Below are 26,612 nucleotides of genomic sequence, written 5' to 3'. Positions count from 1 at the left end.
CAGTTGGAAGAGTTATTATGCCTGTTTCTCCATCCTTGCCTTGAAGGATGTGGCTCAGTTAGAGAACAGTTTGAGAGGCACCTATACCCTTCTGATACTCTGCACAAGTTGCTACTTTACCGATGTAAAACCAGTGAGTATTGGAAGGGCATTGAATGCCTGATGTCCAATTGTATGTACTTTGCAGCAGCTAACCAGAATTAAAAACAGAATGCTTGAGTTACATGTAGCATATTTCATGCAAAAACTTTCCAAAGCACTTTATTCAATTAATTGCATTTGGAAGTTTGATTGCTATGTGGACAAACGCTGCACCGACATCTCACAGGCAGCCATGACATTAAACGCTCTGTACGTAGGTGGTATTGATATGAGGGAAGAATGTTGGTCAAGGCACCAGGACAACTCCCATAGGATCTTGTAACACCCACCTCAGTCAGTAGTCAAGGCCTCACATTAACATCTCATTCAAAGAATGATGCTACTGCCTCTAGCAGTGCAGCATTACACTGGAATGTCAGGCTGGATTCTTCACTAAATCCTTCGTGTGGGGCTCGAACCCACAACTTCTGACCCAGAGTTGCGAGCGCTACCAGCTGAGACAAATAAACACGCCTGATGATCAGAAGTAAAAACCCCAGCTGAAGTTTTTCTCTTCCCAGCCCGGGGGCACTGAGGCCACTGTAGCACAGGAGTACTACCCTAAATGAGATCATCTAACTCAGTTCAGACAAAGGATCAGACCATGGGGTTTCCTAGCCTGTGGCTGAATTGGGTATCACGAAGTGCCTGAAACATCAGGGAAACCCAAACAATGTTTTAGAAGTGACTTATTTTCAGTAATGGATTTCCTTTTCTAGCTTTCTGAATTTTGCACTTTTTATAAACTGTATAAAAAGGATTTTGTTTAAATTTGTTCAAGCTGGTTGTAGTTTGAAATTAAGGCTATGTGCAGACAGTGTCAGAGAAAATGCCTTCAAGAATTATCATTCTACTGTTTAATTCCAAATGAATCATGTTATGATCAGTCTCTAGCTCTTTCCCTATGTATAATCATGCCACTTAGGCAATGCTTATATTGGAAAAGAAGTAGAATGGTACAGAGAACCTCTGATGTCTTTACAATTACTGTACTTATACTCAAATGCCTAGCTTCCAGATGGGCTAAGTGAAACAGTATTAAATCAAACTATGAAATTCAAGCACAATTAAAATGTTTTTTTTTGAGAGGGCTGGTGAAGGTGATGAATGTTAATATACTGTAGGTTCATTCTTCACTAACTAGTTTGATAGTTCAGTAGCCTGGTCCTCCAATTAAAAATCACAATTATATCCTCCCAGACTCATTCACATACCTGCTGTGCTCCTTCCCCGAGGTGCAAGGAGCTCTCACCGTGCGCACAGACTTTTACTGTGAGCAGCTTCCAACTACTGTGGAAAACTTCCACATCAACATCACGAAAAAAATGGGAAAGCATGACCAGCCAAAGCAAGTGAGGGTCAACCTTAGCTTCATAGTTTGGGGCCTTTCCTGGAGTCCTGTATAGAAAACCCCCTTCCCTCACAGGCACCTTGTTAGGCCAGGATTTTAGAGGGAAGTGGTGGCCCTATCCACAGACCAGAAAATCACAGGCTATCCCCTCTTTGGTCAGTTATGGGAGCCCTGAAGTGATTTTACCTGCAGCAGGCAATTAACTGCCTGGTGTGGGTGCTTCCGTCCCTTTAAGGTTGGAATTCGCGCTACCCTAACCTACCCCCCAAGAGCTGCGAGCCAATCGGAAGGCTGCTCAGTCCAAGCGGAGCCACCAGGTATGGGACTGCACCCAGGCAGGAGCAGCAGTGATGGAGCAGGACTCGGAATGAGTGAACCAGGGTCACTGGGGCCAGCCAGTCAGGCAGCAGCATGTTTGATGGTTGGTGAGGGCAGGGGGTTTGTTGTTGCAGAGGCAGCCCTTGTCCCTTGTCATTGGGGGGTGGGGCCTCCATGGGCCACAGTGTGCCTGATTGCCCCCACGTCCCACCCACCCCCCCCCCCCCCCCCCCCACCCCCAGCCTGCAGGGAGGCTGCCAGGGTATACCTGGTGGTCTCCCCATGTGGTGGAGGGTCCCCTGCCTCTGATAAAATACCAGTGGTGATAGGCAGAGGTCTTTAAGTGGCCCTTAAATGTCCTCATTTGGCCTCTGGGCGGGTGGACCAAGCACCACCTTCCCCACCGCTGGTAAAATGCGACAGACACACCACTCCAAACAATCCCACCTGATTTTCCACCTCCCAGCAGCCCCCATTCCCCCACCTCCTAGCACACTCCCTGAGGCCAACACCAATTCAAAATAAAGAAAAAGGCAGCCCTTAAGCACGTTGCTCAGTGATCTTCTCCTCCCATCACCTCTAAGGGTCCTTGTGCAGTGTGGGTCACCACTATACAAGTATGTTAACTGACTTATTTTATCAAAGTGTGCTCCTCTAAATGCTGTTTCAAACATGGAAGCCAATGAAACATTCTGGAAAGTAGTTAGTGGGAATGTATGACTTGATACCTGTCTCTGAACCCTACATAAAAAGGAGGTGTCTGACGTCAGCTTGCTTCTTCATCTTGATGTTTATTTTTACCAAATCGTGTTCCCAACACTGAGTCACTGGGAGCACCTATCAGGAATTCAAGCAGCTGCTCCCTGTGATCTTTCTTCCATTATTTGCAGAATCGCCTCTTTATCAAATGAATCATTTCACATACGGTATTTGCCCAAAGTATTCAAATTGTTTTAGCTTTCTGGGGAACTGTGAAACTAAATGTTAACACTAACACAATGACTCACTCATCAGTGTAATCACAGCAACCCAAAACAGATCTGTGAATTTAATACTCCTTTCCTGCTAAGGGCCTTTTCAGTAAGGCACCTCACATGACATAATTGGCAGTTTTCAAATATGCTTTAGACAAGTAAAAATTCCCACTAAACTGATATGAAAAAAATCAGTGCAAGACTATTTTACATGTAATTATCCCCACTGTTTAGCTGGCCTGTATGGGTCAATTGGTAAATGCGTGGTCTCCGGAACCAAGCTGTATAGATCAGTGAGGACCCAACTTTGATCCGCAGATGACCCTGCATCAGCTGGCCTCAGTCAGATGATATTTGATGTGTTACAATTAGCCTCAGCACTCCTGGGATAAGGATGGGAAATTAGCTCAGGTACCTGCTCCTGGGCAGCTCGGAATTGCATGAATAAATATCAGGTATGGAGAGAATAAAACTGTATTGTGATTATTCTGTCAGCCCCCCCACCCCACACTCCCCCATTCCCCCGTCCACCGCCACCCCCTGATTTGTAGACTTGCACATAACGAAAGGCCAATTGGTTGATGTGCAACGACTTGTATTTATATAGCACCTTTAACGTATCAGGGTGTTTCACAGGAGCGATAAGCAAACAAAATAAGACAAAATATGATAAAAGCAAAATACTGCAGCTGCTGGAAATCTGAAACAAAAATAAAAATAGCTGGAAAAACTCAGCAGGTCTGACAGCATCTGTAGAGAGGAACACAGTTAACGTTTCGAGTCCATATGACTCTTCATCAGAACTGAGGAAATATAGAAATGTGGTGAAATATAAGCTGGTTGAGGTGGGGTGGGGGGGACAGGTAGAGCTGGATAGAGGGCCAGTGATAGATGGAGGCAAAGAAGAGATTGCCAAAGATGTCATAGACAAAATGACAAAGGGATGTTGACGGTGGTGATATTAGCTAAGGAATGTGCTAATGGTGACATTAAGGGTAGAAAGCAGGACGAGCAAGTGACAGATAGCCCTAGTGTGGGTGGGGTGGGGGGGAAGGGATCGAAATAGGCTAAAAGGTGGAGATGAAACAATGGATGGAAATAAAGACAAAATATAATGTTTACAAAACTGCCTGACGGCATGAACTATCCCCTTTGGCGAGAGGAAAGGAGGAAATCGAGGTGTTTGGGGGTTAGTGGTTATTTTGGCACCTGCTTAATAAAATGTACATGCAACAGAACAAAGTAATCCGACCATATTCCACAACAACAGAGAATGCTGGGAAAACTCAGCAGGTCTGGCAGAATCTGTAGAGAGAGAAACAGAGTTAACGTTTCGAGTCCGTATTACCTGTCTTCAGAGCTCTGCTGAGTTTTTCCAGAATTTTCTGTTTTTGTTTCAGGTTTCTAGCATCCGTAGTATTTTGCTTCTACCACCATATTCCACTGCTTGTTTATGTATGCTTAAAGCCTCACTGCTAAAGATCCTGGCTGCAGAATACGAACGTAGAAAATGCTTACCACATCAATCTGAATTTCCTTTCTCAGCTATTTTAGCGGAGGTGTTGCTCTATTTATTCTGAATGTATTGAAACCTCAGCTCAAATAGCCAAGGGTGGAATTCCAGCCAAAAGCGTCAAATATTGGTACGCTTGTATGCCATGGTGTAATTTTGGAGTCTTTTTGTTTTCAAACTGTACTGTATCTAGCAAGCATTTCTTTTATGCTTTTTGCCAAACAGCAATTTATTCCATCTCGTTTCCATTTGTTTCCCAGTAAAATTCTGGCAGGAACAGCCATGATGAACAGCATGGTTGCCACCAGTGATTAAAGTACTACTGTTGCTATGCTATTATCCACCACCACCTTCCAACAATGCCCCCCCCGATTCAACAGTGAAATTCTTTTTAACTATAACGACCAGTCTTGGTTGACTGCTCTAAGTCTGTAGTTGATGGATATATTTGTGGACCTTGTACACACTGTATTCTTAGTAAGGGGAACAGTGTGATCCCCAGGGAGCACAATTGTTGTGTTCAGTTTACTAGTTGACATGATCTGGATGATTTAGATTTAATAGTTTATAAGCGAGTTAACTGCACACGTTTGGAGTTATTGATCACAATAAATATTCCATTGATCACACTTGTTTTTAGATCAGGGGTTCCCAAATGGTGGGGCTGCGATGCCCAGTGGGGTCACAGGACAAGCAATTGGGGGCACGAGCTCCAAGGCAGCAATAGCAGCTGTGGAGAAGTAACTCAGATTTGACAGTCCAGGGATTGGCTGCAAGACCCCATTAAATGTGGGTGATTTATTTTGCTTGGAAGTGTGGCCTAACCCAATGTGCTGTATGCCCTAATCACTGACACCAACAGACCCTGCAAAATGGTAGGTGTCTCAGTTGTTTTTTTGTGCCTGTATCCCCGTTGTTTGAACCCCACCCTGCTCAACAACTACGCTTCCCGCCTGCCCCCACCACCCCACAATTTTCATTCTGGGGTTGCACCAAGTGTGAAGCATTAAAATCAGGTCACGGCAGAAACATTTTTGGAAGCACTGTTTTAATGAGGGTATTTCCATTTTCTGTTCAATTTTTTTTCCTTTGATGTTCCCTGCTTACCCTTTCCTATCCTAAAGACAACAATTCATGCCGACGTGCTGTCTAATGGCTGCTGGTACCTCATTCATGTGTCCATTCTTTTTGTATGAGGCCTTGTTAATGATTCTCAGCAGCTGCTCGATCATGTGGAAAATCAATGCTGGGCCCAATGTCAGCAAAAGACTTTTTGGCCGGGATTGTTGGATAGCAAATATCCACAGTCGTTCTTCCGATCTTCTGCTGTAATTTCAGTGGAAAGCCCATAAAAATGCAGTGAATGGACATTTACCCTGTTTCTCCAGGGTTTCCACTGAAGTTATGGCAGGGAATCAGGAGAAGACCCCCCCCCGCCCCCTTGCAATTAGAGGCTCAGATCTTTTCAGTTGGAACTGTATTGATTTTGTTTCCACTCTTTAATACAGTGAGGACAGTGGTATGCCCCAGCTTAGTACACACCAGGAGTTTAAACATAAAAAGTTTTCACCAATATATTAAGAGGGTGGCTCAGAGTAATGTGGGCCCCTTCCTGATAGACACACACGATGCCGTGTTCAGAAATCAGGAAATGGAAGTAATTGCAAATAGCTATTTTTACCAGTAATGTCAAGGGCAGGAATTAACTAGATACGCTATAAATACAAAAATTATTGTTGGTGAAACTAATGAGATTAAAGATAAGCAAATATCCAGGACCTGATGGTTTCCACTACAGAGCATTAAAAGAATTAGGTGAGGATATTGTTAATGCTTTAGTCATGATCTTTCAAAAAACTTTTCCAAAACAGGGAATTTTCCACTTGGATTGGAGAATTGCCAATCTCACTTAGTTATTTGAATGGGTAAAGAGACTTGAGCTAGGGAATTATCGATCTAATGTCAGTTACAGGAAGAATCTGATGCTGTGGACAGAGTAACTGAGCACATGGACAGTTATGAGCTGATCAGAGAATGCAGCATAGTTTTGTAAAATCATGTCTAATGAAGCTCATTGAATTTTCTGAGGACATAACTAACGTGGTAGACAGGGGAGGATTATTTATATGGACTTTCAGAAGACATTCATTGTAAGTGACTGCTGCACTTGGCTGCAGAACTGCATAACCACATTACCCAACGTTTTGACAAATGATTTGGTTACCGTTCCGCATAAAAGACTTAACAAAAAATGAGAGCACGTGGAATTGGAAGCAACCTATTGGCTTGATAGGGAATTGGTTCGAAGGTAGAAGACAGAGAGTAGGGATAATCGGTATGTACTCAAATTGGCGGCATGTGGTGATCCCCAGAGATCCGTACTGAGGTCACAGCTTTTCACTACATTTCTAAATTATTTGTACGAAGAACAAGAGAGCCATATATCTAAGGTACCTATTGACAATAAGTTAGATGGCACAGTAAATAATGTAGATGGGAGCAAGAAGTTGCAAAGGGACATAGATGGATTAAGTGAGTGGTCAAAACTGTGACAGATGGAATTAAATGTAGGAACGTGTAAGATCATCACTTTGAATTATAGAAAGATAGATCAGAACATTTTCTAAATTGTGAAAAGCTAGGAACTGTGATTGAGAAGCGAGGTCTAGGGGCCCAAGTTCAGAAATCACTAAAAGCTAGTGAACAGGTACATAATCTAATTGAAAAGGTGAACAGAATTTTGGCCTGAATATAAAGAGGGCTGGAATTTAAAAAGTTGGAAGTTATGTTCCAGCAGCTTTGGTTAAACCCTGTCTGGTCGAGTGCTGCATTCAGTTCTGGGGCACCACACTGCAGGAAGGATTTATTGGTCTTGGATTGGGTGCAGTGCCAATTCAGCACTGATACTGAGACTAAAAGGGTTAAATCATGAGGAAAGATTGCATAGGTTTGTAATCCCTTATCTATAAAAGATTCAAGGGTGATCTAATTCATGCATTTAAGAAGATCAAAGGAGCCGGGTAGAGAGAAACTAATTTCTCAGGTAGGAGAGCCCAGAACAAGGGGGCATAACCTTAAAATTAAAGCTGGGCTGTTCAGGGGTGATGTTAGAAAGCATTTTTTTTTGCACAAAGAGTAGTAAAGATCTGGAATTATCACCGGCAAAAAGTTGTCAGGGCTACGTCAACTGAAAACTTCAAAACTGAAACTGATACATATTTATTAGGAAAGAGTATTAATGGTTATTGAACTAAGGCAGGTAAATGGAGTTAAGATACAGATCCACCATGATCTAATGACATGGCCGAACAGGCTTGAGGGGCCGACTGAGCTATTCCTAATCCTATTTTCCTACGAATCATGGGACTTTCCTGGTATATGTGGTTCCTTTCTAAGCTACAACGTGCATTTATGTACTGTGTTTTCAAGAGCATCCTTATTAAGTGTAAAAATTAAGAACAATGTTTATAAAATGTTAAATTCATAATATATATAGTGAGAGAGAAACGGAAAAGTTGGAGCAGGAATGCACGGTGACATGGAACAATTCACACCTCAGTCTGCTACCAGATAATTTTCCAACATACCCTGCATCATTATGGGGAACTGTGGGTCAGAAGACAAGTTGTCACTTGCGGCATGGGCAGAGGCGTTGGAAGAGGTCGTGTAGCCACGCATCCTCTCTCCTGCAATTGGCCTGCTACCCAAAAAAGGAAACTGAGTATTAGAAAAGGGAATATATAGCAGAGGGCAGACTACTATGTTTCATCATAATGAAGACATAATGGATTCTTCAGACTAGATTGTTCAAAGCATTTGATTGATAATTGGCAGGGAAAAAGGTTCCAAGAATCAGCCAAGAGATGGGGTGGTACAGGCAGTGAGTTGGTGGAAACCAATGGTCAATCTGCCCAAAATCCAAAAATCCATCTGATTTCTGTAAACATGTGAAAACATAAACATTAATCACATGCTCTGGACTCAGCAGTCTTTTCCATACGTTGTGATTATTGTAATTTGATGTTGTTTCATCTGTAAGGCCCCACAGTTGCACTCAGTAATTTGTTTTGACATCGGTTATAGATAAAGCCACTGATTCACAGCAGTTAAGTCAGCCAAACTCCCTTTTTATGACTTGCTCCTCACCCCCCATGCTCCCAGAGGTTTTTACTGAATTTTTTTTTTTGCATTTCCATCCCATTTTTCAAGTTTCTTTTTTAAAGAAAGCTTGACCTATAATGTATGAAAGGTCTACTACTCCACTTGTTGCATAGACATTTAAATGGGTCACTGGTTCTATAATTAATCCACAACCTACCAGCTCCTCCATGATCAACATGCCAAGTTCAAATGAATGCCTCAGGTGCCACATTGTGGGGCTCCCCTAAACACTCAGTGGAGAAATAAACCGAGCAGCTTGGGATGAGCCTTAACAAACCAGGGGCCAGCTTCAGGATGTGAAAAGAAAACTGCGAATGATGAAATACTGAAACTCCCATCAGCGTCCGAGCAAAGATGCTCCACCCGATTCATCAATCTGCCTTCTTTCTTTATAGATGCTGAGGACCTGCGGCGTATTTTAAAAAGAAAAATCTGTATTTTTTAGTGCCAGGCCAGATCATTTCTGTGGGGGTGTAATAGTTAGCCTCAGCACTTCATGACTTGTCAAAGGGCAGGGAAGGAAAGCAAATTATCAGTCGGGGTTCAAGCTCTTGATTGCTATCCAATGACTCATCTTGGAAAGTGCATGCGTGTGATTGGAGAGTGAGATTAGGATCCGATTCAAGTGTGATGCCTTGCACGGTTACAAAGCCAGAAATACCTGGAAAAACTCAGCAGGTCTGGCAGCATCGGCGGAGAAGAGCAAAAGTTGACGTTTCGAGTCCTCATGAGGTTGAAGGGTCATGAGGACTCGAAACGTCAACTTTGCTCTTCTCTGCCGATGCTGCCAGGCCTGCTGAGTTTTTCAAGGTATTTCTGTTTTTGTTTTGGATTTCCAGCATCCGCAGTTTTTTGTTTTTATCTCTATGGTTACAAAGCCTCCTGGCACCTATTGTCTAGATTCACATATGAAGAATGGCCACTTGGGTGAGGTAGCAGAGGCCTGGCAGTACCAGTCGAGCTGCACCCAGCAAAGGTCATCACTTTCAGGAATCAAGCGAAGAAAATTGGAGGAGAAGAAAAGCTTCTATACAGGTTGTCCTTTATCTTCTTGCACTGTCAATTAGGCATTCTACCCATATTTTTTCTCCTGCTGAGCTGATTTCCACGTGATTGCATTTAAATAGAACACATTACATTATCACATTAGAGTGATTCACCTAATAATGATGAGAGTGAAATCTGCACTGCAACCTAATAAACAGGTTTTCCTTTACCAGGGGCAGGGGATTTAGTGAAACCACACGTGTACTGGTGGCAAGCTGCATCTTTTAGCAGTCCAGCCCGCGTCTGTGATGCTTAGGAGACCAAAGAGTTCCCTCTCTTGTCAGTTTTTGCTGGGGTATACTAAAACACTGACAGGAGAAATGTATGAACAGCAATAACGGCATTAAGTTAAGTTCAGCCAGGCCCACAGTCAGTGCTACAAATTGTCAGTGTATCCCTAGAGCTTGTGTGTGCACGCACACGTATGTGTTTTCGTTGTGACACTCTTGACACTTGAATAGCTTGGCTGAGTTCATGAAGAATTACTAATTAAGCTTGAGGCTGGAGAATTTGCAGCACCTGTAGAATTGTACCCAGCCAACAGCCAGTGCCTGCATGAATAGAAAATGGGGACTATTAGCTAGGGGATGGGGGAAACCATATCACTGCTGGAATGTATGCATTTCCAAACCTGCTCATTCCATTCTTCGCACAGAATGGGTTAATGATTGTAGGAGCAGAATATTCCACAGTGTTTGAAATAGAGACCATTCTGTTTTTTCATTTGATAATGAATTTCAATGATGTTTTGTCTGGTGTTTGAAGACTGGGGAGATAGAATTTCCACAGGTGTTCCCTGATTTCCCACTGTGATTTTGGCGGAAGAGCGACAGAATCCCAAGAGAAACAGTGTAATTGGCTGTTTATACCATTTCTCTGGGGGTTTCCGCTAAAACTATGCAGGCGATTGGAAGACCCACCATGGAAATTACTGGCACATGACTTTGAACAGAATTTAACTTGGGCCAGAATGGGGAGAGGTTGTATTTGGAATTACTCCTGCACTAATAATCGTTTCTAGTCTCAGTGAAACTAGAAGTGTGTTTTTTAAATGTCTTTCCTCTTTTTATGTAGGTTGTTTGTGTGTCATTGAGCCTATCTTAGTTCATCCACCCAGAAAGATCCTAAACATCACACCCCCACCCATTTCAGCACCCAATTGTTTCGTAAATGATTCCAAGGTTTTTGCCACCAAGTTTCTTCTCAAAGTTTATTCCACCTTTGGTCACTGTTTTGTGGGGAAAATAATTTCCTGGTAACAGCCCTAAATTTTACATTTTGCAATTTTGTATCAGTTCCCTTATATCTTAATCTTGCTTTTTAACAAAAGTCATATTCAGGTTTATTATTCCGGTAACTATTTTACATGGCTCTACCACTTCTCAGATACCTCTTTGCCAGCTTGGAAAGCTCCGGTTTCTCAAGTCTTCCCTCATAACTCAGTCTCTTGACACTTGGAATCAGCCTTATAGCTCTTCTTTGCATCACACGTCATTGTCTCTCTCTCTTTCTCTCTCTCTCATGTCTCAGCAACCAGAATTAGATGCATTAGTCAAGGAATAGCCTGAGCAGAACACTGTACAGTTTGGTCACACTTCCTCTCACTTGTATTTAACTGTTTCGCCTGTGTAATTAAATATTCAATCACATTGCTGTTTGTTGAGTGTTGAGTCCACTTGGACAATGTTCAGCTGCATCCTTAACTATCTCAGTACCATTTTTGGAGTACACATGTTCTTATTTTTACTTCCTGTGTGCAGTATTTTTACATTTGTCTGCATTAAACTTCTAGCTTCTAGTTTTTCTAGCTGCTAATATATTTTCTTCGCTTCCTCCCCTACATTCCACTGTTCTGCCAGGTTCAGTATAATTTTAAAATTTGACCATGTTGCTTTTAGTTTCTGAATCCAGGGTCACTTATTTAAATTGGACATTGTAGTGCCCCAAACATCAAGCCCCAAGGCATCTGCCTCTGTATTCCACACCACCTCCCCCCAAACCCCCCAACCACCCTAACCAAACTCTGCCAACAAGCACTCATAGAGCTGAACTTTCTCATGGCCATCCATTTGCAGGCCCCAAACCAGTGCTTCTTGACAGTGCGCCTGCTGTGGCAAGTTCACGGGAAGCAGTCTCCTGATTGGTCACCTCAATGTTTGCCATTGAATTAAGGATGGTGGGCAGAATAGGGACAAAGGAGGGGCCTATGAGAGAGCTTGGAGGAAGAACTGGCTAGCAGCCCCATTGCATGAGATGAATGTTACTGAGGAAGAAGGAGACCTACAGAGCGCCTCAAAATGGAAAATGGATTAATAAGAAACAAGGCCCAGAACTGTGAGGTTTCTTAATATGGAGGTGTGATTTCACCCCTTTAAACCTTGCATCGCCCTGATATCGGCATTTGTAGCAGCCTCTAATGGTCTTCTGACCTCCCATAAAGAGACCCCATCCTTCAAAGCGTTGCTGGGCACCTGACATAGCAGATGGCCCATGTGATGCTGGCAAACCTCAGAAAATGGCCCTTAATTGACACCTTGATTACCTTGATTGCCTGCCTCCATTAAATGGGTTGCCGATTCCAGTGACAGCCCTTCCCTGGGAAACTGATCAACATTGGGAGCCAGTGAGATTTTTCGCTACTTTCCCATCCCCCCATCGCCTCCACAGGGCTGGGAAAATTCTCCCGATTGTTTCCTATCCTTCAGCCAATTTCTTATACATACCCAGGGTTTACCCTGCATCCCCACCACCATGTGTTTAGTTAGTAGTCTTTCATGTGGAACTTTGTCAGATCCCTTCTGGAAGTTGCAGTACACACGTTACAGAGTTTACCATAGTCTACTTGTGATGGTGTTGGAGAGAATATTCAGGCAGGATCTTTCCCTTCTGAATCTATTCTCATGGCTGATAGCTAGGTTATTATTGTACAGATTATTTCTCAAATTTGCTCCGGAAATCAATTCACTTCTTCATTTTTGTCACAGTAACTCATTCTTTTCAATTAAAAATAAGAAGGCACCTTAGAATCATTAGCCCATCATTTACCTTCCCATGATCTTTGATGTCAAGAAATGTATTTCTTTATTAAACCTTTTTATTGCTTTCACAATACAAAATGCAGATCAAATTACATGGTGCTTTCAGGAGTTGAATTGACTTATCGGGATTGCTGTGCATAAAGTGGGGCTAATGTTTTCCTAATTTTCTTCACTGATCTGAAAATGCTGACGTATTCTCGTGTTTGCTCCATGACTTGTAGCTTCCCTCCAGTGTCTCACTCAAATGGTTATTCTACATGTGGGTCTAGACCATGGGAAGAACTTTCCCCCCATTGGGGGGGAAATGCAGGAGCGGGCGTGCTGCCATTTTACGTGGGCGGGCCAATTAAGGCCCACCCAGCGTGACGTCCACCAGGAAGCGCTGTGCACTCCCTGTGCGCGCGGGGGGGCGATTCCCTCAGCTGAGAGTGTGCTCTTTCGGGCATGCGCACGAAAGAGCGCACTCATCTCCCTGAGGCTAAGTGCTGCCTCAGGGAGATCGACGCCAAATTTAAAAATGGTAAATGTACAAAAATAAAATTTCCCTGACATGTCCCTTCATGTGACACTGTCACATGAGTTGGGACATGTCCATCACTTTTAATCAAACTTTTATTAAATTTTTAGAAACCCTCATAAAACCTTATCCTGCCCGTGGATGAGGTTTCATGCGTTCTCTGAAGCCCGCCAGGGCTCCCAGCCTGCCTGCCAACCTTAAGGTTGGACGGGCAGGTCCATTAATTACTTGAATTAGATTTTAAATGGCCTCAATAAGCCGTTCACAGGTCGGCGGGTGCACAGCTGATTCGGCTGCGCACCCGCCAACCTGAAAATTGAAATGACGCAGGGTGATGTCGTGAGTTCCGCCTGACGTCATCCCGCGTCATTTTACGTGTCGGCAAGTGGGCCCCGCCCCCCGCTCGCCAACCTAAATATCCTGGCCCATGCATGTCAACATGACTATTCGACTCTGGAGAACCTCACAGTTGAGCTTTATTCTCAACCAACATCTGTTCCTGTAAACATTTTGGCACAAGTTAATAGGAAGTAAAGAATGTGACTGATATTATCTTCCTTTTCTAGCTTAGGGGCAATGAGGTGAATTGTAGCACCTCGGCACTGCCTCAGTTGAGATCAGCTGACTGAGCAGAGATTCAGAATTGAATCTGGGGCTTTCAGCCAGTATGACTGAGTACCTCACCAGATGGTGCACTTGACCACTAAACATGAGGCAGTGCACAATGTACGATTAAAGTAATTCATTTACCTTCAGGTACATTCACCAGTCGTGGATCCACTAGAATGATGCATGAAGTAAGAAATTATAGTTATGAGAAATAATTTGAAATATTAGTACCATTTCTGTTGGAGCAGAGAAGGCGAGGAGCAAGTTTAATTCATGATTTTAGAGTAGTGGAGGATTTTGAAGAGGTGAATTGACATCAAAGAAGGGAAGGTAAATGATGGGCTAATGATTCTGAGGTGCCTTCTTATTTTTAATTGAAAAGAATGAGTTACTGTGACAAAAATGAAGCAGTGAATTGATTTCAGGAGCAAATTTGAGAAATAATCTGTGCAATAATAACCTAGTTATCAGCTATGAGAATAGATTCAGAAGGGAAAGATCCTGCCTGAACATTCTCTCCAACGCCATCCCAAGTAGACTATGGTAAACTCTGTAACGTGTGTACTGCAACTTCCAGAAGGGATCTGACAAAGTTCCACATGAAAGGCTATTAATTAAACTCAAGGTGGTGGGGATGCATGGTAAACCCTGGGTATGTATAAGAAATTGGCTGAAGGATAGGAAACAATGGGGAGTGATTGGTGAGGTCATCAATCACTAAAAGAGCGAGAAGATTGTTTAGGAGATGTCTCTAACTGTGAGCTTTGGATCATTGAATGCTTTGTTACATGAAGTAATATCTAAGGAAGAGTTGATGAACATTTGAAGCAGAGGAAGATGCAGGGATATGAAAAGATTGTCTACACTAATTGTTTGTGAGGTTTGAATTTGCTGTTCGTGCCTGTCAACTGGTCAGTGTCATTGATATTACCTCCTGGGAATGCTTTAGGGGAAGGAGGAGCTTGTGTTGCGTGATGAATGGGTCTCAAATGATGCAGGGAAGGGGTGCTTATGTTATTTATGTGAGTCCCCAGGCCACAAATTACTGGGCACTTCCCCATTTCCAGGTGGAGGCCAAACAATTTTTTCTTACTTTCCTTTGAATACAGCTCCAATCACATGCTGCACTTTATATAGTTATCTGTCCATAAGCAGCACTTAATTCAATCTTAATGTGGTGCTTAAAAAAAATCTTTTTAGGAACCTGTATTCAAAGTCTTTGTTTGTGATTTGGGGGTGGAGGGAAGGAGGGTGGCAGCACAGTAATTGTAAAATAATGGCTATGTAAAATGACAGTAGCACAGAGTCTTGGAGCTCTGAACACTGTCAGCAGATGGCTTACTATTGTAGTTCTCCACTAAGTAAGTTTCCAATCTTAGCTGTGTGGGGAGGGCGGGTGAAGTAAGGATGTCAAGCATAGACCAAGTGGTCCCTTGTAGAGAAGGATAGATTGAGGGTGTCAGTCACTGTAGGGTGAAACAGCTTGCTCTCACTGAGGCGGGAGCCAACATGTGGCACAAGGTTACCTCGGTGATAGAAGGGGTGGGGGCAGGGAAATAAATAAGTTAGCTTTTAAACTCTGAAGTTACTTGGTTGTAATGTTTCTGTGGCAACTTAATGAGGAAATGTGCTGCGTGCAAGAAAAAGGTCACAGGTTCAAAATCCGACATGTGCTGAGATGGCTGATGTAGTGATGAGAGCTCAGAGGCCAATTCAAATACTTAGGTGGAGAAACTGGCAAGCGGACTTTGCTCCCAGTTGCCATCCTGTGATGTCTGCCGCAAAGTATGAGGTGTTTGTTAAGGTGCCATGCAAGGAAAGGCTTGATTGACATCTGCAATTCAAATTGCACGCCAGCACTCACATTCTAGACTCGTGTGAAGAATTCCCCCTTAGCCAAGGTACTAGGGGGCTACCACGCCAGTGAACCATGACGTACTTCAGGTACAGTCTAGGTTTTAATGGAACTGAACCCACAATGTGAGTTCGCAATATGACAACAAAATAGTCTGATCATAGACCCGACATCTTTTAAGAATGGTTAGCTACAATGTAATCAAATCCAACCGGTTTCTAACTCTTTCTCATTACAGGTACTGCCCAGGAGTTGGCAGCTGCACGGAACCAGGCCCTGCAGAATGCAAGAAGTCCCCGAATGATAGCACAGAATCCAGGCATGATGCAGATGACAGCAGTCCAGAATTCTGGCGTGATACCTGCCACCACCGGACAGTCAGAGATTAGCATGGTGCCCTATAGTAATGCCCAGAGCAGCCAACAAGGAATGTACAGTATGAGTCCAGGCATGAACCAAATTCTTCAACATTCAAACCAAAGTAACGTGAGCATGGCACGTAACGTTAGCCAGATGCAGAAACAGCCTATTGCAGGACAAGGGGTTGGAATGGTACCTGGTTATGGACAAAACCTACTTGGAAACCCTGTGTTAGCCCAACAGCAACAAGTAAAAGGACCAGTAGGGCAGCCAATGCCCAAGGCTCAAGCTCAAAGGCTACAGCTAATTGGAAACTCTGGTGCAGCAGCTCAGAGCTGGCAGCAACACAATTTGCAGAGCTTGCCCAACAGAACTCAGGCTAACAGCGAGTTAAGTCCATTCAGCAACAAATCAGCTTATCCAATGCAACCTGGTCAAACCAAGATGGCCAAGCAACATTTTTCCCAGACAATGGGTCAGCCAGTTCTTGACACTGCTGGTACAGTTGGGGGACAAATGATGTCTCATTTTGCAGGACACCCAAGGACCAACCAGCCTAGACAAATAGTTATGTCTGGCATGACCCAGACAATCCACAATATGACTGGATTCAATCAGGCCACAGGCCAACAGTTGACAGCAGGTTGCTATGCACAAAGCAACCCAGGTCAAGGGTATCATACAAGAACCACAAGTCAGGACATGTCCTTTAATTATGTCAGCCAATCAGGGGCTGGTTCCTTCTCTAATTTATCAGATGGTGGAGATCTGATGGACTCTCTAATCAAAAGTGGATCGACGGAAGGCTGGATGCAAGAGTTTGATGAAATATTTGGTAACCAGCAGTAGATTGGGTGCAAATGAGTTTTTAATTATTAAAAAGCTGTTAAATTAAGGCTTCCTCTAAATAAAAGTGTTTAGGGACCAAGTAAAGTAGGCCTAGTTTTGTAGTTGCACTGCTGTTGCATTACGGTGCTGATGTACATGTAGATGTGATACAAACTGTAATGGTTTCATGTAAATACGTTTTTATATAAGTCCAAATATAAGGCTTACTTCCTGTAAAGAATGGCTTTTAGTTTAACAGAACATTGAAGTATTTTTATTTCATTTTACAGTTTTCAATTCATCAAGAACCAATGATATTGCACTTCAGACAATGTCTTACTAATTATTTGTACTGTAAACTCTAAACAGATGTGTTCATTGAATACAATTTTTTTCTAGATTTCATTTTTACTCTGTATCTTAAGCAGTGCTTGGAACCTGAGCTCAGTTCTTTTTAAATCTGTACAGAATCCTCAAACTGTGTAAAAGTGTGATGTTGAATAAGTTTTTTTTTGGGGGGGCAGGGGGAGGTGTTGGGAGGTTGGGGAGAATGTTATGTCAATGAATTATGAGATCTTATTAAAAAAGAACTTTAATGTGAACTTGCACTAGTGGAGCTTTTGATTTCCCAGAGAAGCTTTCAAATGTACAATAGTACAAGGATTCAGGATTGCAAGCAGCTATATACTTAAAACAGGATTCTTCCCTGCGATTTATCCCCAGCCCCAGATCATGCTCCCTGGTGTCAACCTGTTGGAAAAGCCTGTGGCTCTCAGATGAGAATAGGATCCATGTCAGCTGTGGTGCCCCCAGCTAGTCTGCTGTCACCTACTGCCGTAGCTCACAGAGAAAGAAAGGCTGCTTAGTATTAGAGGGGTAGCCAATCAGTGCATTCAGGAGAGGAGGGACTGGGGGAGGAGGGAATTTGAGAGAGAAAAATAAATGGGACTCTTAATTGGAAGTCTGCAGTCTCCCACTTATGCACCTGAAAAACTCAGCCTTGCCACCGCCCATCTCTAAACTCCCTTTTCTCTCCCAAGTCCATAAACATGTTGTTGCCTATGAAATCCTTGCCATTCTTTCCTCCAATGCCATGTTTAATCTTTCCAGTCAGTTTCCCACCCTGCCTGCAGTACTGAAATGGCCCTTATCAAAGTCATAAATGACATCCGATGTGACGATGGTAAACTCTCCATCCTCATCCTTCTCCAGTCGCCTGTAGACCTTAACACAGTCTATCACACCGTCCACCTCCAGTGCCTCTCCTCTGTCACCTAGCTTGGTGATACTGCCTTCACCTGTTCCATTCTTATCTCGCTTGTTATTGTCATAGAATCACCTGCAATGGCTTCTTTTCCTGCTCCTGCACCATTCCCTCCGGTCTGCCTATGGACCTATTCTTGGCCCTATCCTATTTCTCAAGTGCATGTTGCTCCTTGGTGACATCATCTGAAAATGTAATGTCAGGTGTCATTATAATGTTGGCAAAGTACGCAGATGACACCCAGCTCTACTCACACCACCTCATTGATTTTCAGACTACTTGTCCGACATCCAGTACGAAATGAACAGGAATTTTCTCCAACTAAATATTGGGAAGACCAAAACCGTTGTCTTCCGTCCCTGCCATAAACTATTCCCTAGCCACCTACTCCACCTCTCTTCCTGGCAACTATTGGAGGTTGACCAGATTTTTGTAACCTTGTCACATTTGACCCTGAGTTGAGCTTCTGACCGCATATCTGCTCCATCACCAAGACCACCTACCTTCACAACATTGTCCCTGGCTCTGTTCCTGTCTCAGCTCATCTGCTGCTGAAACCCTCATCTATGCCTTTGGTTCCGTCTAGACTTGATTATTCCTGTACTTTCCTGACCAGCTTCCCATCTTTGACCCTACATAAACTTGAACTCATCCAGAACTCTTCTGCCAACATCATAACATGGACCAAAAGCCCTTCAGCTATCACCCCTGTGTTCACTGACCTAATTCGCTCCTGGTGTGGCATGCCTCAATTTTAAAATTCTCATCCTTGTTGTCAAATATTCCTCGCCTTGCCGCTCCTTATCTCTGTAAACTCTTCCAGTCCTATAAACCTTTGGGATCTCTGCACTTTTCCGATTCTGGCCTCTTGAGCATCCCTGATTCTACTCCATCATTGGTGGCCATACTTTCGGCTGTCTAGGTCCTAATCATTGGAATTCCTTCCCTAATCCTCTCTGCCTCTGTGCTTCAATCTCCTCCTTTAAAACACTCTGTAAAACTTAACTCTTTGACCACGTTTTTGGCCATGTATCTTAATAGAGTACTCCTCATGTGGGTCAATGTTAATTTGTGTTTGATAATGCTGCTGTGAAGAGCTTTGGGACATTCTACTATACTAAAGGAATTATAGAAATGTAAATTGTTGTTATAAATGTCAGTTTTGTTACCAATTTCAGTGTGGTCAATCTTGACTATTAATTTATTTAGGGAGCATTGGAACGTTCAGATTTAATGCGTTTCCAGCATTGTTGTAAATGCGCAACAGAGTTTTTACAATTGTATTCATTGGCCAGTGTTGGTGTACACTGAACTGCTTGAAATGTACTATGTAATGTAAAAATTAATTAATTTAGAAAACTTCTGATGTATTTTCAGAGGAGTCATAGCTGAGAATTAGGGTTGCACGATGTTTTGTACAGGGTATATCTTTATTGGTAACCACCTTGTGGTTATAGTCCAAGCAGTTAAGATATCCTACTCCACATATTTCAGCAATTGCAGCTATTGAGATGGAGACTAGTTTGAAATGAAAACAACTCATTGTATTGGCCCAGATTGGAATAACATCTTGCAGATAATTTAATAAGGTTAAAATTAAGATGGTTGTAAATTGAAGAGCGTTTTAAAAGGTTATAAACTAGAGTAGTTTTCAATTGTTGTTGTACTCAGTGACATGCTAGTGTTGCCAACTCCCAACATGCTGGAATCGGGTGAATGGTAGCAGCAACTAACCGGATTCAACAAGGAGGGCAGCCAGGAAATTCCAGTAAAAGAACAGACTCACGGATAAAGAATCAACGCAACTGAGATACACCAGAGAGAACCTGGTGCCCTGGAACCTCAGCCTTCAAGAGAGAAAAAGAGTCATTCGGAAGAAAAAAGAAACTATGTTAAAATTATTTTTCATGGGAAGATGAGATTTTTGCCAAACTAAAATGTTAACCTAAAGCGTTGATGGTTGAAAATAGTAAAATGCACTTATATTCGACAGGTCAATGGATTAACCAGCTACAAGGGAAGGTGTGGTACAGGGTGAATCCCACCACCCCATCGTGCTGTGTTGATCTGGAGAGATTTGACTAGAAGCCAGACATCAGCTCCCCCCTTCCCCCCACAAAATAAGGGAGAAGAAGAAAAGCACAACTGCCCCCTGAAATTCCAATGGGCTGTAAAAGTGCAGTCAGGGAGCCATAATTTTGGGGAGATTTTCAGCATGTCGGGCGGGCCAGTCAGGAGCGGGTGCAGGTCGGCACGAAGCCAATATCTGCCTGTGATCGGCTCTGCGCCGCCATTTTACTTGGGCAGGCCAATTAAGGCCCGCCCAGCGTGAATTGCGGCTCGTGAGAACAGCGGGAAGGGGGTGGGCGGCAGCGGGACTCCTACGACAGCCAGGTCCAATGGCGACCCGGTGGCTTATTTAAAAACCGCGCAGGCAACCTTCCAAAGGCTGGCAACAATGGCAACCAGAAGGGTTCCCAACAGCGCTCTCGGAGATCAAGCCAGGCAGGAAGGGGAGGCTGGCGGGGCATTGTGCCCCTAGATTCTCGGACGAGTGCCTCGCTGCCCTCCTGGTGGCAGCACAGCGTGCAATCATCGTGCCGAGGGACAGGAGGAGGAGGCCCCCTCCCACATGATGAAAAGTGCCTGGGAGGAGGTGGCAGAAAGGGTCAGTGCACACGATGTGGTGCGATGCACCTGGGTTCAGTGCCGCAAGCACTTCAACGACCTCCTGCAATTGGGAGTACCGCGTCGGCATGGGTCACTTAGCACAGCAGTTAGGTTGACCCCCCCCAGCAATCCCCCTCCTCAACTCTGAGTGTAGTTACTGCATTGAATCGTTCACAGCATGTGGCCTTCGTTGGGTGGGCCAGCATTTATTGCCCGTGCCTAGTTGACCCTGAGAGGGCAATGCTGAGCTGCCTCTGTATCGGCTGTGTGTGGTGTACTTACACCCACAGTACTGATTTGGGAACGACCTCACGGATCTGTACCAAGGTACAGTGCTGGAACACCGAGACATTTCAAAGTCAGGATGCTGACTGACTGGGAGGGGAACTTCCAGGTGGCAGGGCAGCCATCCATCCACTGCCCTTGGCGTTCTAGGTGGTAGAGCTTCCTTGCTTTGGAAGGTGATGCAGTGTGAGTGGCAAATGTGATGGAGGCAGCATCTGGGCAAGGGGATCAGCTCTGGCTGCTTGGAGTGAGCGTATGGCAGCTCTGGGGCCACGATTCACATGAGCCCTGCAATGTTTCACTCAGGTGCAGGTGGCAGGGCTGCAATGGCATTGCAGGAACAGGGTGGACTAACCAATGCTCCTCTCTCCTTTTCAGGAGAAGACCGCACACAATAACGCTGAGTGGATACAGACTAGCAGAGGGCAGGCACAATTGCTCATTCTCACCAGATACGAGCAGGAGGCTCTCAAACTGGAGAGGCGCCATGTGCCCAGGTCAACTGGCAGCGGTGAGGTTGGGGTGCCAGCTGGAGGTAAGAGTGCTGTGCACTGAGGTCACAATGTCTGACAGTACAAACCTTCCACTGTTGACTGTTTAGTGAATTCAGCATCCAACATGGGTTTCGCATTGATTATGGAAGGAGGAGCGTATCCTGATCTGGGGGCCAGGCATGCACATTAACAGTGTCACGACTTCAACTAATCAAAATGTCCTTGGTCTTCCTCTCAGTCTCACCGGAGTATGCCCGGACCGAGGAGGCAGAGAGAGAGTCCACCACTGACACCTGAGGGACCTGAAAAGAGACAAGCACCAGCATCACACCATCTCAGCCAGGCAGGCACCAGCGCAGATACCAGCACCTTGGTGGGGATAAGATCGTTAGCTAGTGTCCCAGGGCACAGTGGTGAGGGCACTTCACACTCGCTTGAGGTGCAAGTGGAGACAGAGAGTGCCCATGGCGCCGGCAGTCGGAGGACTGCAGGGGACCAGGAACATGCGGAGTCGGTGGCTGATGATGGGCCTCTGGAGTCGCCCCTGAGGCAGCAAATGCTGGAAGTCCAGCAGGGTCTGCAGGAGGATCTGGCGGAGATACATGAGGGAATGCGCGCCATGGTCTCCGTGATGCAGGAGTCCATGCAGAGCATTAGCAATGCATTGACCCTCATGTCCGAGCGCCATGCTTCCCCCATGGAGAGAGCAGCGACTCTCAGGGAGAGGCTCCTCCAGGAGAACAATCAGGGCTTCCTGAGGATGCGCTCGGACCTGCAAGCCCACACAGCGGCATTGACCTCAGCTGGTCAGTGTCAGTGTGGGAGATGGATTGGGCATCCAGTATCCCAGCTAGGTGCCCATCCATCAGTGGTGAGCAGGGAGGTCCGAAGTGACCTCGCGTTGGCACACAAGCTGCCTGTCGTCTCTGTGGGCTCCTCTCCGGGCACTCCGGATGAGGGCAGCAGCTCCTCTGCCCCTCTGCCAGCGACCATGGGATCCGATGAGGCCTCAGCGACTGGGGAGATGCCAGCTGTGGCACTGGCCGCTCCCTCCCAGGCGAGGCCATCACAGGCTCCACAGGCCAGAAGACGCCCCCCAAGGTCATCAAGACCAACAGGACAGCACAGTGAGCAGGCTGTCTCCAATGCCAGTACCAGCAAGGGGGGAGCACCTAGACGTGGCACCCGGAAACGTAAGCATAAGGCACCTTAGGCACACCATGGGCTTTTCACTGGTGGTTTTCTGTTGCCCCAGTATTAGTTGATTATCAGTCAGCATGCAGCTCAACACCTGTGAATTAACTTTCTTTTCTGTTTTTCTTTATAAAAACATGAAATACCTTAGCTCTGAACAAGGCTCAAGGTGCTTCATTACTTCTGCAGGTGGATGGGAACCCATGATGTTATGAGTGACTTGTTTGTCATTGAGCTTTATTGACAAGGCACATAGTTAATGTTCCTAACCAGGCAGATGTTGCTCTCAGGTATCGAGTATGGAGTCTGTAGCCTTGGCGTCACAGAGGTCCATTTGTGGTGTGCTGCTGAAGGTTCGTTGGATTAAAGCCTCCCGGGTGTCCCTGCCTCCCTGGAAGATGCCCGGGTCAGTGTCTATCCTCTCAGCGTTCTCCTGTGAATGCTCATCCTCAGACTCACTACTGGACCCGTCGTGTGCAGCCAGAGCATCTGTGTCTGCACCTTCTTCCTCCATTGCGTCCCCCCTTTCCAGCGCCAGATTGTGGGGAGCGCAGCATGCAACCACTATCAGCGACACACGATCTGGGGGGGGAGGGGGTGGGGGGAGAGGTATTGGAGTGCACACCCTGAGCGGTCCAGGCATTGGAAGCGCATCTTGAGAAGACTGATGGCCCTCTCCACCACAGCCCTTGTGGAGGCGTGGCTCCTATTGTACCGCTGCTCGGCCTCTGTTCTTGGATGGTGGAGAGGCGTCATGAGCCATCTTCTGAGGGGATAGCCCTTGTCACCCAGCAGCCATCCATCCAGTCGAACTGGAGCACTGAAGAGCCTCGGCACCTGGAAGTGTCTCGGGATATAAGCGTCATGGGAGCTGCCTGGGTACCTTGCACAGACTTGCAGAATCTGCATCCTGTGATCACACACTACCTGCATGTTCATGGAGTGGAAGCCCTTCCTGTTGATGAAGACACTGGGCTCACCTGCTGGCGCCTTGATGGCCACATGTGTGCAGTCGGTTGCACCCTGGACACGGGAACCCAGAAATCGCTGCGAAGCCTCTGGCTTGCTCCGCCTGGTTGGCCTCGTTCCAGCGATAGTGAATGAAAGTCAATGCACGCCTGAACAGAGCGTCTGTCACCAGCTTGACACAAGTGTGGACAGTTGACTAGGAGACTCTGTAAAGATCACCCACCGACCCCTGGAAAGAGCCGGAGGCATAGAGGTTGAGGACAGCCGTGACCTTCAATGCCACTGGCATGGGGTGTCCACCCACACAGTTGGCAAGGATCTCAGGACCTATCATCTGACAAATGGAGGTCACTGTTTCCCTTCAGAGACAGAGCCTCCTTTGGCACTGCACCCCAGACATATTGAGGTAGCTGCTTCGCCGCCTATAAACCCTGGCAGCAGGATAGTGGCGTCTTCTGTGGCCCCTTCCACCTTGCACTTCCTGTTGGCCCTGCGCCCCTTGTGCCTGCGCCTGTCCTCCCAAAGGTGGCTCCCCGGGAGGCTGAATATGGACTCCTGGCCTCCTCCCCCTTCTGGCCCTCTCTTCCTCCTCAGAGGAGGTGCCTCCAGTGGCGAGCACAACACCCATTCCCAAGGTAAGGGAAGGCTGCCTGAAACCTGCAAGGCCCCAGTAATGCTTACTCCAGAGTCCTGACCTGAAGCCTGTTATTCCTGTACAAGCACCTCTGAAGAGATCTGAAGTTCTCCTGTTCACATAAGCAAGTAGCAGTAAGTTTAAAAAGTAAATGTCTAACAAATAGCACTCGCAAGCCTACTCACCCATCTTATCCCACCCGTGGATGAAGTTTTTAAAAATGTGGCCTACCCGCCTGCCCGTTGTGCCCGTGCAATGCTCTGAAGATCGCACGGGCTCCGAAAAATCTGTCTATTCATTTCTCAAGGGCCTTAATTGGCCCGTTAATCAGTGGCGGGCACACATTGGAGCTTATAGCGCCCGCCCACCGAAATATCGCGATGGCGCGTGGTGACATCGGGACGCACGCCCAACGTCACCGCGCATCATTTTATGTGTCGCCATGTCGGGCCCATCCCCGCACGCCGACATCAAAATTCTGGCCTTAGAGTTGATTCTGGATCCACTAGATCTCTGTCCCATCTACAATAGAGTCCAAATTCCAGAATGTTGGAATTGTCCATCAACCCCCCTTCCCTACGTCAAAGCATTGCTTTGAAGCAAGGGAGGGAATCCCATGGCATTCTACCAGTGCACCAGTAGGCTGTGGTCTGGCATAAGCGTCACACTTGGCTTTACTAAAGTCCACAAAAGATCAGTTATAAAGATAATCAGTCCCTAAGAGGGTTCATTGCCAATGCCATGGAATGTACAAACTTCTTGCCGCATTGTTAGGGGCAGATTACTTCAGAAAGAAGAATTTAAATGGGGTAGAGGAACAAAGGAATCTGGGAGTGCAAATACACAAATCACTATAAGTTGTGGCACAGGTCAATTAGGCCATAAGAACAGCAAATACTGGGGTTTAGAGGGATAGAACTGAAAAATAAATAAGTTATGTTCAACTTATATCAAACTTTGGTTAGACCACAGTTGGAATACGATGTGCAGTTCTGGCTGCCATATATCTACTAGGAAAGGATGAACAGACTTTTTCTCTCAGGGGAAAAGGCTGAGGGGATGACCTTAATAATGGTCTCTAAAATTATGAAAGGTTTTGATGGAGTAGGCACAGTGCTTCCACTTGTGGGGAAGAGCAAAACTAAAGGCTATCAGTATAGTTTTGTCACCAATAAATAGGGAATTCAGAAGAAACTTCTTTACCCAGAAAGTGATGAGAATGTGGAACTTGCAATCATGGAGTAGTTGAGCCAGATAGTGTATATGCATTCAAAGGGAAGCTAAATAAGCATAAGAGGGTGAAGGGAATAGAGGTTGTGTTGATAGAGTTAGATGAGGAAGAATGGGAGAAGGCTCAAGGATAGAATAAACATCAGCATGGATTGGTTGGGCCAATAGCCTACTTCTGTGCCAACTATTTTATGTAATTATATATATCACAGTCCCACTCAAGCAGGTTGCTTCTTTGAATTTCCAACACTTTTTCAGAGTCGGTGTTTTCATTTCATCCCTATACCCACAGACTATCCATCTTGAGTATTAAACCCCAGGATTTGGGACAACAACAACTTATATAGTGCTCTAATGTAACAAAATGTCCAAAGGTGCTTCATAGGAGCTTTCTAAGACATTATATACCACTGAGCCACGTAAGGAGATATTAGGGTAGACAACCAAATGCTTGGTCAAAGAGGTATGTTTTAAGGATTGGAGCGCAATTAAAATCTGGGATGCTCAGAATGCTGGAACTAGGGGCATGGAGACATTGCAGAGGGCTGTGGGACTGGAGGATGTTACAGAGATATGGAGGGATAAGGTGATGGATGATTTGAAAACAAGGATGAGAATTTTAAACTCGAGGCATTGCCAATTGGAAACCAATGTAGGGCAGTGTTCACAGGGTTGATGGGTGAATGGGATTTGATGCAAGTTAGGATATGGGCAGTATAGTTTTGGATTCCCTCAAGTTTTCAGTAGATGTAAGGTGGGAGGTCTCCCCAGGAGAGCAATGCAATAGTTGAGTCTAGAGGAAACAAGGATTTTTAAGAAGGTTTCAGCAACAGATGAGCTGAAGCTGGATTGGAGATGGGCATCGTTACAAAGCTGGAAGTCTTGGTGAAGGAGAGGACATCGGATTGGAAGCTCAGCTCAGGGATTAATTGGATGCTAAGGTTGCAAATGATCCAGTTCAATCTCAGATGCTGCTAGGAAGAGGGCTGGAGTATGTGGCTAGGGAACAGAGTTTGTGGTGAGGACCAAGAATAATTGATAAGTTGACAATTGATACCCTCACCTGATAAAAATCTGTCAATCTTATTCTTGAAAATTTCAATTGATCCAACATCCATGACGTTTAAGGGGAAAAAAACAACTTTGTGTGAATAAGTGCT

At 45.1% G+C, this 26,612-nt stretch overlaps 1 protein-coding gene across 3 annotated transcripts in view; it reads left to right on the top strand.

The window, feature by feature from the left end:
- Positions 1-17,314, top strand: part of maml3 (mastermind-like transcriptional coactivator 3) — a 475,154-nt gene extending 457,840 nt beyond the window's left edge. For all 3 annotated transcript variants that reach the window (XM_078538941.1, XM_078538931.1, XM_078538922.1), the window contains exon 5: positions 15,763-17,314. In XM_078538941.1, coding sequence (XP_078395067.1) covers positions 15,763-16,733 — 971 coding nt within the window. In that variant the 3' untranslated portion in view covers positions 16,734-17,314. The remainder of the gene's footprint in view (positions 1-15,762) is intronic.
- Positions 17,315-26,612: the final 9,298 nt, after the last annotated feature.

This window comes from Cetorhinus maximus, chromosome 1, assembly GCF_964194155.1.
Source record: "Cetorhinus maximus chromosome 1, sCetMax3.hap1.1, whole genome shotgun sequence".
Taxonomy (NCBI): Eukaryota; Metazoa; Chordata; class Chondrichthyes; order Lamniformes; family Cetorhinidae; genus Cetorhinus; species Cetorhinus maximus.
The sequence above is the reverse complement of the archived record's forward strand: the minus strand, read 5'-3'. Positions and strand labels throughout refer to the sequence as shown.